At 35.7% G+C, this 16,068-nt stretch overlaps 1 protein-coding gene across 21 annotated transcripts in view; it reads left to right on the top strand.

Annotated features, from left to right (window-relative positions):
• Positions 1–16,068, top strand: part of LOC124421930 (ankyrin-3-like) — a 69,411-nt gene that overhangs the window by 42,427 nt on the left and 10,916 nt on the right. For 17 of the 21 annotated variants that reach the window (XR_006941761.1, XR_006941760.1, XR_006941757.1 and 14 more), the window contains exon 34: positions 1,403–15,949. The exons of the other annotated variants lie outside the window; for them this stretch is intronic. Coding sequence is in view for 12 of the 17 variants with exons in the window: in XM_046957647.1 (XP_046813603.1) it covers positions 1,403–15,949 (14,547 nt within the window). In the remaining 5 variants the exon portion in view is untranslated. The remainder of the gene's footprint in view (positions 1–1,402; positions 15,950–16,068) is intronic. 21 annotated transcript variants of the gene reach the window in all.

Here is a 16,068-nt window from a genome sequence, read left to right as displayed (position 1 = left end):
ATACGGTAACGCACGCTTGATTTTAAAGTACAATTAAAACAGATTATTAATTTAATTATTAATAAAATTCTGTGAAACTTATACAGATTGCGAAATTTTCTGGTATAATAAAAATTGTTAACTATAAATATAAATATATATATATATATATATATATATATATATATATATATATATATATTTAAAAATAATTCAATCATTAAACAATTAATATTAATTTTTAGTAATAAATAGTTTAATGAACATACTCCGTATCGACACTTTTAACGCACTGAATAGCACGTTATCATTTAATTATTTACTGTGTAATAAGAACGAAAAATATATTTTTAATTTTCTGTGTATATAATTTTTAATTTCTGTGTATACAAGGTGTCATCTCATAACAAATTATGTTTTTATATTGTTTGATCGTAGTAGACTTTTCTAAATGAGCTTTTTTTTCTCCTAAATTGAAGTTCTTCGTATAACAATTTAGAAGAGCAATAAGTTGGAGTATTATCTTGTTATTCGAATAATTAATTTATATTTAATATGTGTAAACGCGCCGATACATTTGCGTGCTAATGCACTAGAACGGTTATCATCTTGTCTTTTAATTTTACTCACAGGTTCCGGACGCCGCTGTGGATATCTTCATATTTCAGCTTGCTTATCTTTTTTAATAAGTAATGATTTATTTAATTTGCCTCTCGATCGACATTTCATATATATATATATCGTATATGACTATACGATTTCTAACATAATTCATTTAATCATTTCGCTAATACATTTTCTAGTCTTCAACACATTCCTAGCAATTTGTTTCAGCAAGATTATGCTACAATTATTTGGCGATGCATGAACAGTCAAATGTGTGTGGTCTTACTGTGTGGACGCACGGAGCAGCCGTCTTTATAGATTGTAATAACAAACAGATACACATGCTTATTAATGAAATAAAAGAAATAGAAATCGAATAGATAGTTTTATCAAAGTTTATAGTAATAAATAATTATTCAGGAAACGAAAAATCCCGAGTTTTATGTATTTATATTTAATATTGTTCATTTAAATATTTATTCCCTTCAGTGTAAAGGAATATTCAAATATTTTTCAGAAAATAGAAATACTTCCTACATAGAAAATGATGGATAATTAATAATGAATTATTTATATATATTTTATCGTCATTTATTGAGAAATAGCTTATATAATTTTATTAGTTGGAGGATGGTTGCTCCACTGCACATACACTCTACGCACAATCCACGCGGCAATCTAACCTCTGCTCCAATCAAAGAAAAATGATGAACGAGTCGGCTTACACTAATGATGACGCAATATGAACGAATAAAATGTGTTTCTTTATATATGTTACGTTTACAGATGCCTAAAATATATAATACTTAATTAACAGGTGTAATAGCAGAGGCAGAGAAAGAAAAGGAGAAGTTAGCGAAGGAAGGGTGGTCGGTGTTTTATGATGATATGCGGGACAGTGAGAAGGTGAGAGGTGCTGTAGGGCAAACTTCATTTGATAAAGAGATAGTTAAAAGTTCAGATCAATTCAGGGATGCGGAATTAGGTATAATTCTACAACCAAAAGTTAGAGATGATGTAGAACCTCTTATAATTAAACAAGAACGAGCATATGATAGGAAAAAGGATTCAAAAAAACAAATTTCTTTCCCAAAACAAGCAGGACTTTTAAAGAAGGATTTAATAGTAGAAAAACCAGTTGTTAAAGAGATTACAATTATAAAAGATATTAAACCCACATTAGTTATAACATCCACAGATTCTTCTACTTTACCTCATGCTAAAATAGAAGTTAGTGAAAAAGAGAAGATGTATAAAGAAGGTAAAGAAGTAGATGAGAAGTTGTTACAAGATGATGGACCATGTCAATCTATAAAAGACACTGATAAAAAGATTAAAATGACAGAAATAAAAACGAATATTAGAACGGATGTTCCAACAAAAAGCGAAGTGGAACAAGATGTAACATCTATTATCGATAAGCGTCTTTCTGCGTATAAAGATGTATATGATGCTCAAAATCCCGCAAAGAATCTCGACGAAGAAACAACTGATACATCAAAAAAAGTAAAAGATAAAAGCAGTGGTATATTTTCGAGTATTTTTAAAGGCCCTAAATTAAAGAAGGGTAAATCTAAAGATTCAAAAGAGACATCTTTCGATAGTGGAGATGAAGAGAGTAAAACTCCTTCGCTTTCCGATATAGTATCAAAACCTATAAGTATATCTCATGATAAAGATCCTTCATTACAAAAAGATTCAGAAACTGACCTATCTGATATTAAACTTACAACTATAAATTTATTGGAGGATGCTAAGAATACTGCTGCTCTCTTACATGCACCAACAGAATCTAATGAAAGAAATGGATCAGTAACAATTTCTGTAGAAGATAAAAAAGGCAGATCATCGACCGAAGCTCATACTAAGCCTCAAATAGTATCAGAAGTAAAAGAAAAAATTACGATCGTAGGAATTAAAAAAGAACATATTAATGGAACAACAACGATCAAACCAAACCAGACAATAGATTCTCTTGATGGTACAGACAAAAATATAGAGCAACAAGATAACCAAAAACTTGAAATAATGTCAAAGAGTAGTCCAACTAAACAAGACAATGTTCAAAAATCTGACTTAAAAGAATCATTAAAGAAAGAAGATAAAGATGATAGTGATACAGGTACAATTGGTAAAGAACGTGGTGGTTTATTCGGAATATTTAAAAGTCCAAAATCGAAAGAAAAAAAAACGAATAAAATAAAAGATTCATATTTAGATTATAGCGATGAAGAACTTAAATCTACCACAGAAAAATTCCTTGAAGAAACACGTAAAGTTGCCAACGAGGATGTAATTCATGTAGGTTATAAGACAGAGGATACAAAATCTCTTACTACAAGTCCAGTAACTACGTTTAGTGCTGCTACTTACGATAGCTCTGATGTACCAATAGATAAAGTTAGTAAGCATTCATATGATGTAACGGATAAATATAAATTGGAATCAACTCCACTAGCGGATAAGAAATCTGATAAAGAAACTGCAGAAGAGAGTAAGGAGAAGGGTAACTTCTTTGGGATATTCAAAAGTCCTAAACTAAAATCTAAGAAAGGAACAAGAGATCGTAGTACTTCGAAAGAGAGATCATTTGATAGCGCAGATGAAGATTCCTATAATGCAGATGTAAAATATACTGAACATTCAAGTAAATCATCGATTCAAAAAGAAGAAGAAAACCAGGAATCAGGATCAGGAGATGAAGGGATTAAAGAAAAAAGTGGTGGACTTTTCGGAATGTTTAGAAGTCCCAGATTGCAACGTAGTTCTCGAAGTAAATCTAAAGAAAAAAGTTTACCTCCTGAAATACCACAAAGTAATTTTAAAGAAACAACAGCCGCATTCTTAGAGGATACGCGCAATACTGCCGAATTGATCAGCAGTTATCAACAATCACCTATAATTTCATCACGAAATCAAGAAGATTCGTTTAAAGAAAAAACTCCACCTACAAAAAAAGCATTTGTTGATAAGACTGATACTGCATCTCAAAGAGTTGTAAACGGTGTAAAAGATATGAAAGATGCTGTAGCAAAAGAACTGAAAGAAGATATTAAAACTGTAAAAACAGCACTGGCTGTTGATAATGGTGCTGTTGTGGATGGTGCCCAATCAGCAAAAGATAAAGCTGTGAAAGAAACTAAAAAAGCAAAGGAGAAAACATCTGGATTTTTCTCAGGTATATTCAAGGGAACTAAACATATAGCTGAAGACGTTTCCGATGACGTTAAAGATTTTGTAGTAGAATCAAAAACTGAAGCTGTCAAAGAAGAGTCTCGTGCAAAAGAAGCAGCTTCACAAGCTGTAAAAGCTACTAATGACGCAAAAAATAAACTTACTACTGGTGTTAAGGATATGAAAGATAAGACAATAGCAGAAATACAAGATGCTAAGGAGAAAATAGCTGTTAATGTTAAAGATGGAAAAGATAAAACAGTAACTATAACGCAGGATATGAAGGAGAAAATAGTAACTGTCACTAAAGATACAAAGGACAAAGTAGTAATTGGAACACAGGATATCACTGAGAAAACAGCAGCTGGTGTAAAAAATGCAAAAGACAAAACAGTAGAAAAAGCTGAGGATCATACAAAGAAAGCAGTAGCTGGTGTAAAAGATATCAAAGATAAAACTGTTTCAGCGGTTACAGACGTAAACGAGAAACTTGTGCTTCATAGCAAAATAGCTGTTGATAAAACAGAAACAATAGCTCACGGAATTGCAGATAATGTGAAAGATGCAAAAGATACTATAGGAAAAGAATTAAAAGAAGATGCTGAAGTTGTAAAGGGAGCACTTACTACAGGTACTACTACAGTTATAGATGGCGTCCAATCAGCAAAAGATAAAACTGCAAAAGAAACTAAAAAAACTAAAGATAAAACATTGGGATTTTTCTCAGGCATATTTAAAGGAGCTAAACATGCGGTAGAAGATATTTCTGATGAAGTTAAAGGGTTCTTAGAAGAAACTAAAGTCGAAATTGAAGAAGAAGAGGCACGTGTTAAAGAAACTACTTCACAAGCTGCTAAACCTGTTGATGATGTAAAGAATAGGACTACTCTTCGGGTTAAAGATTTAAAAGATAAAACAGCAATAGTAGCGCAAGAAGCTAAGGAGAAAACTGTCGCTGATGTTAAAAATTCACAAGACAAAGTAATATGTGGAGCAAACGACATTGCAGATAAAGCATTGACTGGAGTAAAAGATATTAAAGAAAAAACAATGGAGGGAACAGAAGATATCACAGACGAAGCAAAAATCATAGTAAAAGATACCAAAGATACAACTGATACAGCAGCGATAAAGATAGAAGAAAAAATTTTAGAAGACGGAAAAAAACCTGTTGAAAAAATAGAAACTGTAGCACGCGAAGTTGGGGAGAAAGTGAAAGATACGAAGGATGATGTAGCAAGAGAACTGAAAGAAGATGTCGCACTTGTAAAGGATACGCTTTCCACTAGTGTTGATGCTGTTGCAGATAGTGTGCAGTCTGCGAAAGATAAAGCTGACAAAGAAACTAAAAAAGCTAAAGACAAAACATCTGGATTTTTCACTGGTATTTTTAAAGGTGCTAAGCAAACAGTTGACGATGCATCTGAAGATGTAAAAGAATTCATGGAGAAAACAAAAACCGAAGCTGCAGAAGAAAAAGCACGTGCTAAGGGAGTTGCTTCAAGAGCTACTAAATCTGCGGATGATGCAAAAGATAAGACACTCGCTGGAATTAAAGAGCTGAAAGATAAAACAGTAGCAGGAGCAGAAGATGTAAAAGACAAGACATTAGCTGGCATGAAAGATGCAAAACATAAAACTGTAGCTGCAACGGAAGATATCAAAGAGAAAGTAGGATTTGGCTTAAAAGATGCTAAAGATAAAGTAGTAAGTAAAGTAGATGATATGACACATAAGACAGTAATTGGTGTCAAGGATGCAAAAGAAAAAACAGTGGAAGGAGTAGAACAGGTCACGAAGAAAACATTAGCTGACGTAAAGGACGTCAAAGATAAAGCAGTTGATATAGGAGTATCGACAGGCGACAAAATGATTTCCGGTGGAAAAAAATCTGTTGATGTAGTAGAAACCGTAACACATGGAGTTGTAGACAAAGCGAAAGATACGAAGGATGATGTAGCAAGAGAACTGAAAGAAGATGTCGCACTTGTAAAGGATACGCTTTCCACTAGTGTTGATGCTGTTGCAGATAGTGTGCAGTCTGCGAAAGATAAAGCTGACAAAGAAACTAAAAAAGCTAAAGACAAAACATCTGGATTTTTCACTGGTATTTTTAAAGGTGCTAAGCAAACAGTTGACGATGCATCTGAAGATGTAAAAGAATTCTTGGAGAAAACAAAAACCGAAGCTGCGGAAGAAAAAGCACGTGCTAAGGGAGTTGCTTCAAGAGCTACTAAATCTGCGGATGATGCAAAAGATAAGACACTCGCTGGAATTAAAGAGCTGAAAGATAAAACAGTAGCAGGAGCAGAAGATGTAAAAGACAAGACATTAGCTGGCATGAAAGATGCAAAACATAAAACTGTAGCTGCAACGGAAGATATCAAAGAGAAAGTAGGATTTGGCTTAAAAGATGCTAAAGATAAAGTAGTAAGTAAAGTAGATGATATGACACATAAGACAGTAATTGGTGTCAAGGATGCAAAAGAAAAAACAGTGGAAGGAGTAGAACAGGTCACGAAGAAAACATTAGCTGACGTAAAGGACGTCAAAGATAAAGCAGTTGATATAGGAGTATCGACAGGCGACAAAATGATTTCCGGTGGAAAAAAATCTGTTGATGTAGTAGAAACCGTAACACATGGAGTTGTAGACAAAGCGAAAGATACGAAGGATGATGTAGCAAGAGAACTGAAAGAAGATGTCGCACTTGTAAAGGATACGCTTTCCACTAGTGTTGATGCTGTTGCAGATAGTGTGCAGTCTACGAAAGATAAAGCTGACAAAGAAACTAAAAAAGCTAAAGACAAAACATCTGGATTTTTCACTGGTATTTTTAAAGGTGCTAAGCAAACAGTTGACGATGCATCTGAAGATGTAAAAGAATTCTTGGAGAAAACAAAAACCGAAGCTGCGGAAGAAAAAGCACGTGCTAAGGGAGTTGCTTCAAGAGCTACTAAATCTGCGGATGATGCAAAAGATAAGACACTCGCTGGAATTAAAGAGCTGAAAGATAAAACAGTAGCAGGAGCAGAAGATGTAAAAGACAAGACATTAGCTGGCATGAAAGATGCAAAACATAAAACTGTAGCTGCAACGGAAGATATCAAAGAGAAAGTAGGATTTGGCTTAAAAGATGCTAAAGATAAAGTAGTAAGTAAAGTAGATGATATGACACATAAGACAGTAATTGGTGTCAAGGATGCAAAAGAAAAAACAGTGGAAGGAGTAGAACAGGTCACGAAGAAAACATTAGCTGACGTAAAGGACGTCAAAGATAAAGCAGTTGATATAGGAGTATCGACAGGCGACAAAATGATTTCCGGTGGAAAAAAATCTGTTGATGTAGTAGAAACCGTAACACATGGAGTTGTAGACAAAGCGAAAGATACGAAGGATGATGTAGCAAGAGAACTGAAAGAAGATGTCGCACTTGTAAAGGATACGCTTTCCACTAGTGTTGATGCAGTTGCAGATAGTGTGCAGTCTACGAAAGATAAAGCTGACAAAGAAACTAAAAAAGCTAAAGACAAAACATCTGGATTTTTCACTGGTATTTTTAAAGGTGCTAAGCAAACAGTTGACGATGCATCTGAAGATGTAAAAGAATTCTTGGAGAAAACAAAAACCGAAGCTGCGGAAGAAAAAGCATGTGCTAAGGGAGTTGCTTCAAGAGCTACTAAATCTTCGGATGATGCAAAAGATAAGACACTCGCTGGAATTAAAGAGCTGAAAGATAAAACAGTAGCAGGAGCAGAAGATGTAAAAGACAAGACATTAGCTGGCATGAAAGATGCAAAACATAAAACTGTAGCTGCAACGGAAGATATCAAAGAGAAAGTAGGATTTGGCTTAAAAGATGCTAAAGATAAAGTAGTAAGTAAAGTAGATGATATGACACATAAGACAGTAATTGGTGTCAAGGATGCAAAAGAAAAAACAGTGGAAGGAGTAGAACAGGTCACGAAGGAAACATTAGCTGACGTAAAGGACGTCAAAGATAAAGCAGTTGATATAGGAGTATCGACAGGCGACAAAATGATTTCCGGTGGAAAAAAATCTGTTGATGTAGTAGAAAGCGTAACACATGGAGTTGTAGACAAAGCGAAAGATACGAAGGATGATGTAGCAAGAGAACTGAAAGAAGATGTCGCACTTGTAAAGGATACGCTTTCCACTAGTGTTGATGCTGTTGCAGATAGTGTGCAGTCTACGAAAGATAAAGCTGACAAAGAAACTAAAAAAGCTAAAGACAAAACATCTGGATTTTTCACTGGTATTTTTAAAGGTGCTAAGCAAACAGTTGACGATGCATCTGAAGATGTAAAAGAATTCTTGGAGAAAACAAAAACCGAAGCTGCGGAAGAAAAAGCACGTGCTAAGGGAGTTGCTTCAAGAGCTACTAAATCTTCGGATGATGCAAAAGATAAGACACTCGCTGGAATTAAAGAGCTGAAAGATAAAACAGTAGCAGGAGCAGAAGATGTAAAAGACAAGACATTAGCTGGCATGAAAGATGCAAAACATAAAACTGTAGCTGCAACGGAAGATATCAAAGAGAAAGTAGGATTTGGCTTAAAAGATGCTAAAGATAAAGTAGTAAGTAAAGTAGATGATATGACACATAAGACAGTAATTGGTGTCAAGGATGCAAAAGAAAAAACAGTGGAAGGAGTAGAACAGGTCACGAAGGAAACATTAGCTGACGTAAAGGACGTCAAAGATAAAGCAGTTGATATAGGAGTATCGACAGGCGACAAAATGATTTCCGGTGGAAAAAAATCTGTTGATGTAGTAGAAAGCGTAACACATGGAGTTGTAGACAAAGCGAAAGATACGAAGGATGATGTAGCAAGAGAACTGAAAGAAGATGTCGCACTTGTAAAGGATACGCTTTCCACTAGTGTTGATGCTGTTGCAGATAGTGTGCAGTCTACGAAAGATAAAGCTGACAAAGAAACTAAAAAAGCTAAAGACAAAACATCTGGATTTTTCACTGGTATTTTTAAAGGTGCTAAGCAAACAGTTGACGATGCATCTGAAGATGTAAAAGAATTCTTGGAGAAAACAAAAACCGAAGCTGCGGAAGAAAAAGCACGTGCTAAGGGAGTTGCTTCAAGAGCTACTAAATCTGCGGATGATGCAAAAGATAAGACACTCGCTGGAATTAAAGAGCTGAAAGATAAAACAGTAGCAGGAGCAGAAGATGTAAAAGACAAGACATTAGCTGGCATGAAAGATGCAAAACATAAAACTGTAGTTGCAACGGAAGATATCAAAGAGAAAGTAGGATTTGGCTTAGAAGATGCTAAAGATAAAGTAGTAAGTAAAGTAGATGATATGACACATAAGACAGTAATTGGTGTCAAGGATGCAAAAGAAAAAACAGTGGAAGGAGTAGAACAGGTCACGAAGAAAACATTAGCTGACGTAAAGGACGTCAAAGATAAAGCAGTTGATATAGGAGTATCGACAGGCGACAAAATGATTTCCGGTGGAAAAAAATCTGTTGATGTCGTAGAAACCGTAACACATGGAGTTGTAGACAAAGCTAAAGATACGAAGGATGATGTAGCAAGAGAACTGAAAGAAGATGTCGCACTTGTAAAGGATACGCTTTCCACTAGTGTTGATGCTGTTGCAGATAGTGTGCAGTCTGCGAAAGATAAAGCTGACAAAGAAACTAAAAAAGCTAAAGACAAAACATCTGGATTTTTCACTGGTATTTTTAAAGGTGCTAAGCAAACAGTTGACGATGCATCTGAAGATGTAAAAGAATTCTTGGAGAAAACAAAAACCGAAGCTGCGGAAGAAAAAGCACGTGCTAAGGGAGTTGCTTCAAGAGCTACTAAATCTGCGGATGATGCAAAAGATAAGACACTCGCTGGAATTAAAGAGCTGAAAGATAAAACAGTAGCAGGAGCAGAAGATGTAAAAGACAAGACATTAGCTGGCATGAAAGATGCAAAACATAAAACTGTAGCTGCAACGGAAGATATCAAAGAGAAAGTAGGATTTGGCTTAAAAGATGCTAAAGATAAAGTAATAAGTAAAGTAGATGATATGACACATAAGACAGTAATTGGTGTCAAGGATGCAAAAGAAAAAACAGTGGAAGGAGTAGAACAGGTCACGAAGAAAACATTAGCTGACGTAAAGGACGTCAAAGATAAAGCAGTTGATATAGGAGTATCGACAGGCGACAAAATGATTTCCGGTGGAAAAAAATCTGTTGATGTCGTAGAAACCGTAACACATGGAGTTGTAGACAAAGCTAAAGATACGAAGGATGATGTAGCAAGAGAACTGAAAGAAGATGTCGCACTTGTAAAGGATACGCTTTCCACTAGTGTTGATGCTGTTGCAGATAGTGTGCAGTCTGCGAAAGATAAAGCTGACAAAGAAACTAAAAAAGCTAAAGACAAAACATCTGGATTTTTCACTGGTATTTTTAAAGGTGCTAAGCAAACAGTTGACGATGCATCTGAAGATGTAAAAGAATTCTTGGAGAAAACAAAAACCGAAGCTGCGGAAGAAAAAGCACGTGCTAAGGGAGTTGCTTCAAGAGCTACTAAATCTGCGGATGATGCAAAAGATAAGACACTCGCTGGAATTAAAGAGCTGAAAGATAAAACAGTAGCAGGAGCAGAAGATGTAAAAGACAAGACATTAGCTGGCATGAAAGATGCAAAACATAAAACTGTAGCTGCAACGGAAGATATCAAAGAGAAAGTAGGATTTGGCTTAAAAGATGCTAAAGATAAAGTAATAAGTAAAGTAGATGATATGACACATAAGACAGTAATTGGTGTCAAGGATGCAAAAGAAAAAACAGTGGAAGGAGTAGAACAGGTCACGAAGAAAACATTAGCTGACGTAAAGGACGTCAAAGATAAAGCAGTTGATATAGGAGTATCGACAGGCGACAAAATGATTTCCGGTGGAAAAAAATCTGTTGATGTAGTAGAAAGCGTAACACATGGAGTTGTAGACAAAGCGAAAGATACGAAGGATGATGTAGCAAGAGAACTGAAAGAAGATGTCGCACTTGTAAAGGATACGCTTTCCACTAGTGTTGATGCTGTTGCAGATAGTGTGCAGTCTACGAAAGATAAAGCTGACAAAGAAACTAAAAAAGCTAAAGACAAAACATCTGGATTTTTCACTGGTATTTTTAAAGGTGCTAAGCAAACAGTTGACGATGCATCTGAAGATGTAAAAGAATTCTTGGAGAAAACAAAAACCGAAGCTGCGGAAGAAAAAGCACGTGCTAAGGGAGTTGCTTCAAGAGCTACTAAATCTGCGGATGATGCAAAAGATAAGACACTCGCTGGAATTAAAGAGCTGAAAGATAAAACAGTAGCAGGAGCAGAAGATGTAAAAGACAAGACATTAGCTGGCATGAAAGATGCAAAACATAAAACTGTAGTTGCAACGGAAGATATCAAAGAGAAAGTAGGATTTGGCTTAGAAGATGCTAAAGATAAAGTAGTAAGTAAAGTAGATGATATGACACATAAGACAGTAATTGGTGTCAAGGATGCAAAAGAAAAAACAGTGGAAGGAGTAGAACAGGTCACGAAGAAAACATTAGCTGACGTAAAGGACGTCAAAGATAAAGCAGTTGATATAGGAGTATCGACAGGCGACAAAATGATTTCCGGTGGAAAAAAATCTGTTGATGTCGTAGAAACCGTAACACATGGAGTTGTAGACAAAGCTAAAGATACGAAGGATGATGTAGCAAGAGAACTGAAAGAAGATGTCGCACTTGTAAAGGATACGCTTTCCACTAGTGTTGATGCTGTTGCAGATAGTGTGCAGTCTGCGAAAGATAAAGCTGACAAAGAAACTAAAAAAGCTAAAGACAAAACATCTGGATTTTTCACTGGTATTTTTAAAGGTGCTAAGCAAACAGTTGACGATGCATCTGAAGATGTAAAAGAATTCTTGGAGAAAACAAAAACCGAAGCTGCGGAAGAAAAAGCACGTGCTAAGGGAGTTGCTTCAAGAGCTACTAAATCTGCGGATGATGCAAAAGATAAGACACTCGCTGGAATTAAAGAGCTGAAAGATAAAACAGTAGCAGGAGCAGAAGATGTAAAAGACAAGACATTAGCTGGCATGAAAGATGCAAAACATAAAACTGTAGCTGCAACGGAAGATATCAAAGAGAAAGTAGGATTTGGCTTAAAAGATGCTAAAGATAAAGTAATAAGTAAAGTAGATGATATGACACATAAGACAGTAATTGGTGTCAAGGATGCAAAAGAAAAAACAGTGGAAGGAGTAGAACAGGTCACGAAGAAAACATTAGCTGACGTAAAGGACGTCAAAGATAAAGCAGTTGATATAGGAGTATCGACAGGCGACAAAATGATTTCCGGTGGAAAAAAATCTGTTGATGTCGTAGAAACCGTAACACATGGAGTTGTAGACAAAGCTAAAGATACGAAGGATGATGTAGCAAGAGAACTGAAAGAAGATGTCGCACTTGTAAAGGATACGCTTTCCACTAGTGTTGATGCTGTTGCAGATAGTGTGCAGTCTGCGAAAGATAAAGCTGACAAAGAAACTAAAAAAGCTAAAGACAAAACATCTGGATTTTTCACTGGTATTTTTAAAGGTGCTAAGCAAACAGTTGACGATGCATCTGAAGATGTAAAAGAATTCTTGGAGAAAACAAAAACCGAAGCTGCGGAAGAAAAAGCACGTGCTAAGGGAGTTGCTTCAAGAGCTACTAAATCTGCGGATGATGCAAAAGATAAGACACTCGCTGGAATTAAAGAGCTGAAAGATAAAACAGTAGCAGGAGCAGAAGATGTAAAAGACAAGACATTAGCTGGCATGAAAGATGCAAAACATAAAACTGTAGCTGCAACGGAAGATATCAAAGAGAAAGTAGGATTTGGCTTAAAAGATGCTAAAGATAAAGTAATAAGTAAAGTAGATGATATGACACATAAGACAGTAATTGGTGTCAAGGATGCAAAAGAAAAAACAGTGGAAGGAGTAGAACAGGTCACGAAGAAAACATTAGCTGACGTAAAGGACGTCAAAGATAAAGCAGTTGATATAGGAGTATCGACAGGCGACAAAATGATTTCCGGTGGAAAAAAATCTGTTGATGTAGTAGAAACCGTAACACATGGAGTTGTAGACAAAGCGAAAGATACGAAGGATGATGTAGCAAGAGAACTGAAAGAAGATGTCGCACTTGTAAAGGATACGCTTTCCACTAGTGTTGATGCTGTTGCAGATAGTGTGCAGTGTACGAAAGATAAAGCTGACAAAGAAACTAAAAAAGCTAAAGACAAAACATCTGGATTTTTCACTGGTATTTTTAAAGGTGCTAAGCAAACAGTTGACGATGCATCTGAAGATGTAAAAGAATTCTTGGAGAAAACAAAAACCGAAGCTGCGGAAGAAAAAGCACGTGCTAAGGGAGTTGCTTCAAGAGCTACTAAATCTGCGGATGATGCAAAAGATAAGACACTCGCTGGAATTAAAGAGCTGAAAGATAAAACAGTAGCAGGAGCAGAAGATGTAAAAGACAAGACATTAGCTGGCATGAAAGATGCAAAACATAAAACTGTAGTTGCAACGGAAGATATCCAAGAGAAAGTAGGATTTGGCTTAAAAGATGCTAAAGATAAAGTAGTAAGTAAAGTAGATGATATGACACATAAGACAGTAATTGGTGTCAAGGATGCAAAAGAAAAAACAGTGGAAGGAGTAGAACAGGTCACAAAGAAAACATTAGCTGACGTAAAGGACGTCAAAGATAAAGCAGTTGATATAGGAGTATCGACAGGCGACAAAATGATTTCCGGTGGAAAAAAATCTGTTGATGTAGTAGAAACCGTAACACATGGAGTTGTAGACAAAGCGAAAGATACGAAGGATGATGTAGCAAGAGAACTGAAAGAAGATGTCGCACTTGTAAAGGATACGCTTTCCACTAGTGTTGATGCTGTTGCAGATAGTGTGCAGTCTGCGAAAGATAAAGCTGACAAAGAAACTAAAAAAGCTAAAGACAAAACATCTGGATTTTTCTCTGGTATTTTTAAGGGTGCTAAACATACAGTTGATGATATTTCTGAAGATTTTAAAGACTTTTTGAACAAGACAAAAGTCGAAGCTTTGGAAGATGAGGCACGTGCTAGAGATGCTGCCTTACGTGCTGTTAATTCTGTAAATGATATGAAAAATAAAACTGTCACCGGGGTCGAAAATATAAAAGATGAAGCAGTAACAGGAGCACAAGATACTAAAGACAAGATAATGATTGTTGTTAAAGGTGCAAAGGATAACATTGTTACTACAACTCAAAATGTCAAAGAAAATGTAAGATTTGGTACTGAAAATGCTAAAGAGAAAGTAGTACATGGAACTCGTGAAATAATGGAGAAAACTGTGTATGATGTAAAGGATATAAAAGGAAAAACAGTGGAAGGAGTCCAGAATCTTACAATAAGAACATCAGCTGGTGTTAACGACGTCAAAGATGAAGCTGCTTTTACAGTTTCAGATGCAAGAGATAAAATTCTTTTTGATGGAGTGAAAGCTTCTGATAAAATTGGAATTACTGCTCACGAAGTTATAGATGGTTCGAAAGATGCTGTAGAGAAAGAACTGAAAGAAGATGCAGAAGTTGTAAAGGGTTCATTCGTTCCTGCTTCTGGTGTTGCAGATGATGCTCAGTCAGCAAAAGATAAAGCTATAAAGGAAACTAATAAAGCAAGAGACAAAGCATCCGGATTTTTTTCATATATGATTAAGGGAGCTAAACATGTAGTTGAAGATGTTTCTGAAGATGTAAAAGAATTCTTAGAAGAAACGAAACCTGAAGCTGCCGAAGAAAAAGTATGTGCTAAAATAACTACTGCACGTGCTGCTAAGACTGTAGATGATGCAAAGGATAAGACTGTTACAGGCGTAAAAGGCCTGGAAAAAAAAGCAGTGTCAGGAGTACACGATGTTGAACAAAAGATCGTCTCCAATGTTACATATGCTAAAGATAAAAATTTTGCTAAAATAGAGGACATTAATGAGAAGATTACTGCTGGTGTGAGTGATGCTACATTTATTGTAGTAGAAGATACACAGTTCATTACAGAACAAGCTGTCGGTAACGTGAAAGATACGAAAGATAAATCTATTGGTGCTGCTAAAGATATTAATGAAAAGACTGAATCTAGAGTATCTGATATCACACGGAAAGCGGAGGACGTTACAGTTTCTGCAAGTGAACAAATTTTCTCTATCGGAAAACAAATATCTGATAAGATAGATTCGGCAGCTCATGGACTTGTAGATGCGAAAGATGCGAAGGGAACAGTTTCCAAAGAAATAGAAGAAAAAGTACAATCTAATAAGGAAATTGCAACTGGTGGTAATGCTATTGCTGACAGTGCTAAAATAGCGGTAGAAAAAACTTCTAAAGAGGCAAAGAAGATTAAAGAGAAAGGATCTGGATTCCTATCTGGTATATTTAAAAATGCCAAGCATACAATAGAAGACGTTACTGATGATGTGAAAGAATTTTTTGAAGAAACCAAAGCTGAAGCTATAGCTGAAGAGGCGCGAACTAAAGAAGCTGCAGCATATTCAGTCAAAATGGCAAAAGACTCAAAAAATAAAACTGCAGATGTTGTTGAAGATACTAAAGCAAGGGCAGTACCTGAAGTATCTGGCATTGCATGCAAAATTACAAGTATCATTTCTTCTGGTAATAATTTCCTTCCTAGTGAATTTGAAGATAATCGAAAAATTAATGAAAAATTCGGAGATAGAACGACTACAACTATTAGTAGTGAAATAATTCCTTCTACAAAAGAGGTTTCTACAACATTTTCAGAAGGTTATATTTTTCCTACGTCCACAGTCGATCCAAAATCTGGTGTGAGTACAATTAGTTCCGTTGTTAGTAGTGGTCAGGATTTGATATCACGAGATAGATCGAAAAAGATTTCTCGCATTCCACAACGTATTAATACTTCTCCTGATGATAGAACTGAACAACTAAGTACAAATTTGGGTTCAGATAAGGTAGTTGTGATATCTAGAGAATTAGAGCACCTTGAACCTCATACAAGGCAATCCGTCACCACAGTCGTTACAAAGTCTGTGCGGACGGCAGCAACACCACCACCCAGTCTCGCCGAGTTCACTGACAGTAGAATCGAAGGTATCTTGCAATAATTGCGTTATTCAAATTACATTCCAGCTGTGTGTAACATAATTAATTATGTTGTTGCTTTTCTCTGTAACTTCATTTTTAATAGTTATACAAAAACGTGCAAACTA

This window comes from Vespa crabro, chromosome 2, assembly GCF_910589235.1.
Source record: "Vespa crabro chromosome 2, iyVesCrab1.2, whole genome shotgun sequence".
Taxonomy (NCBI): domain Eukaryota; kingdom Metazoa; phylum Arthropoda; class Insecta; order Hymenoptera; family Vespidae; genus Vespa; species Vespa crabro.
Note: the sequence above shows the minus strand (reverse complement) of the source record. Positions and strands in the feature narration are given on the sequence as shown.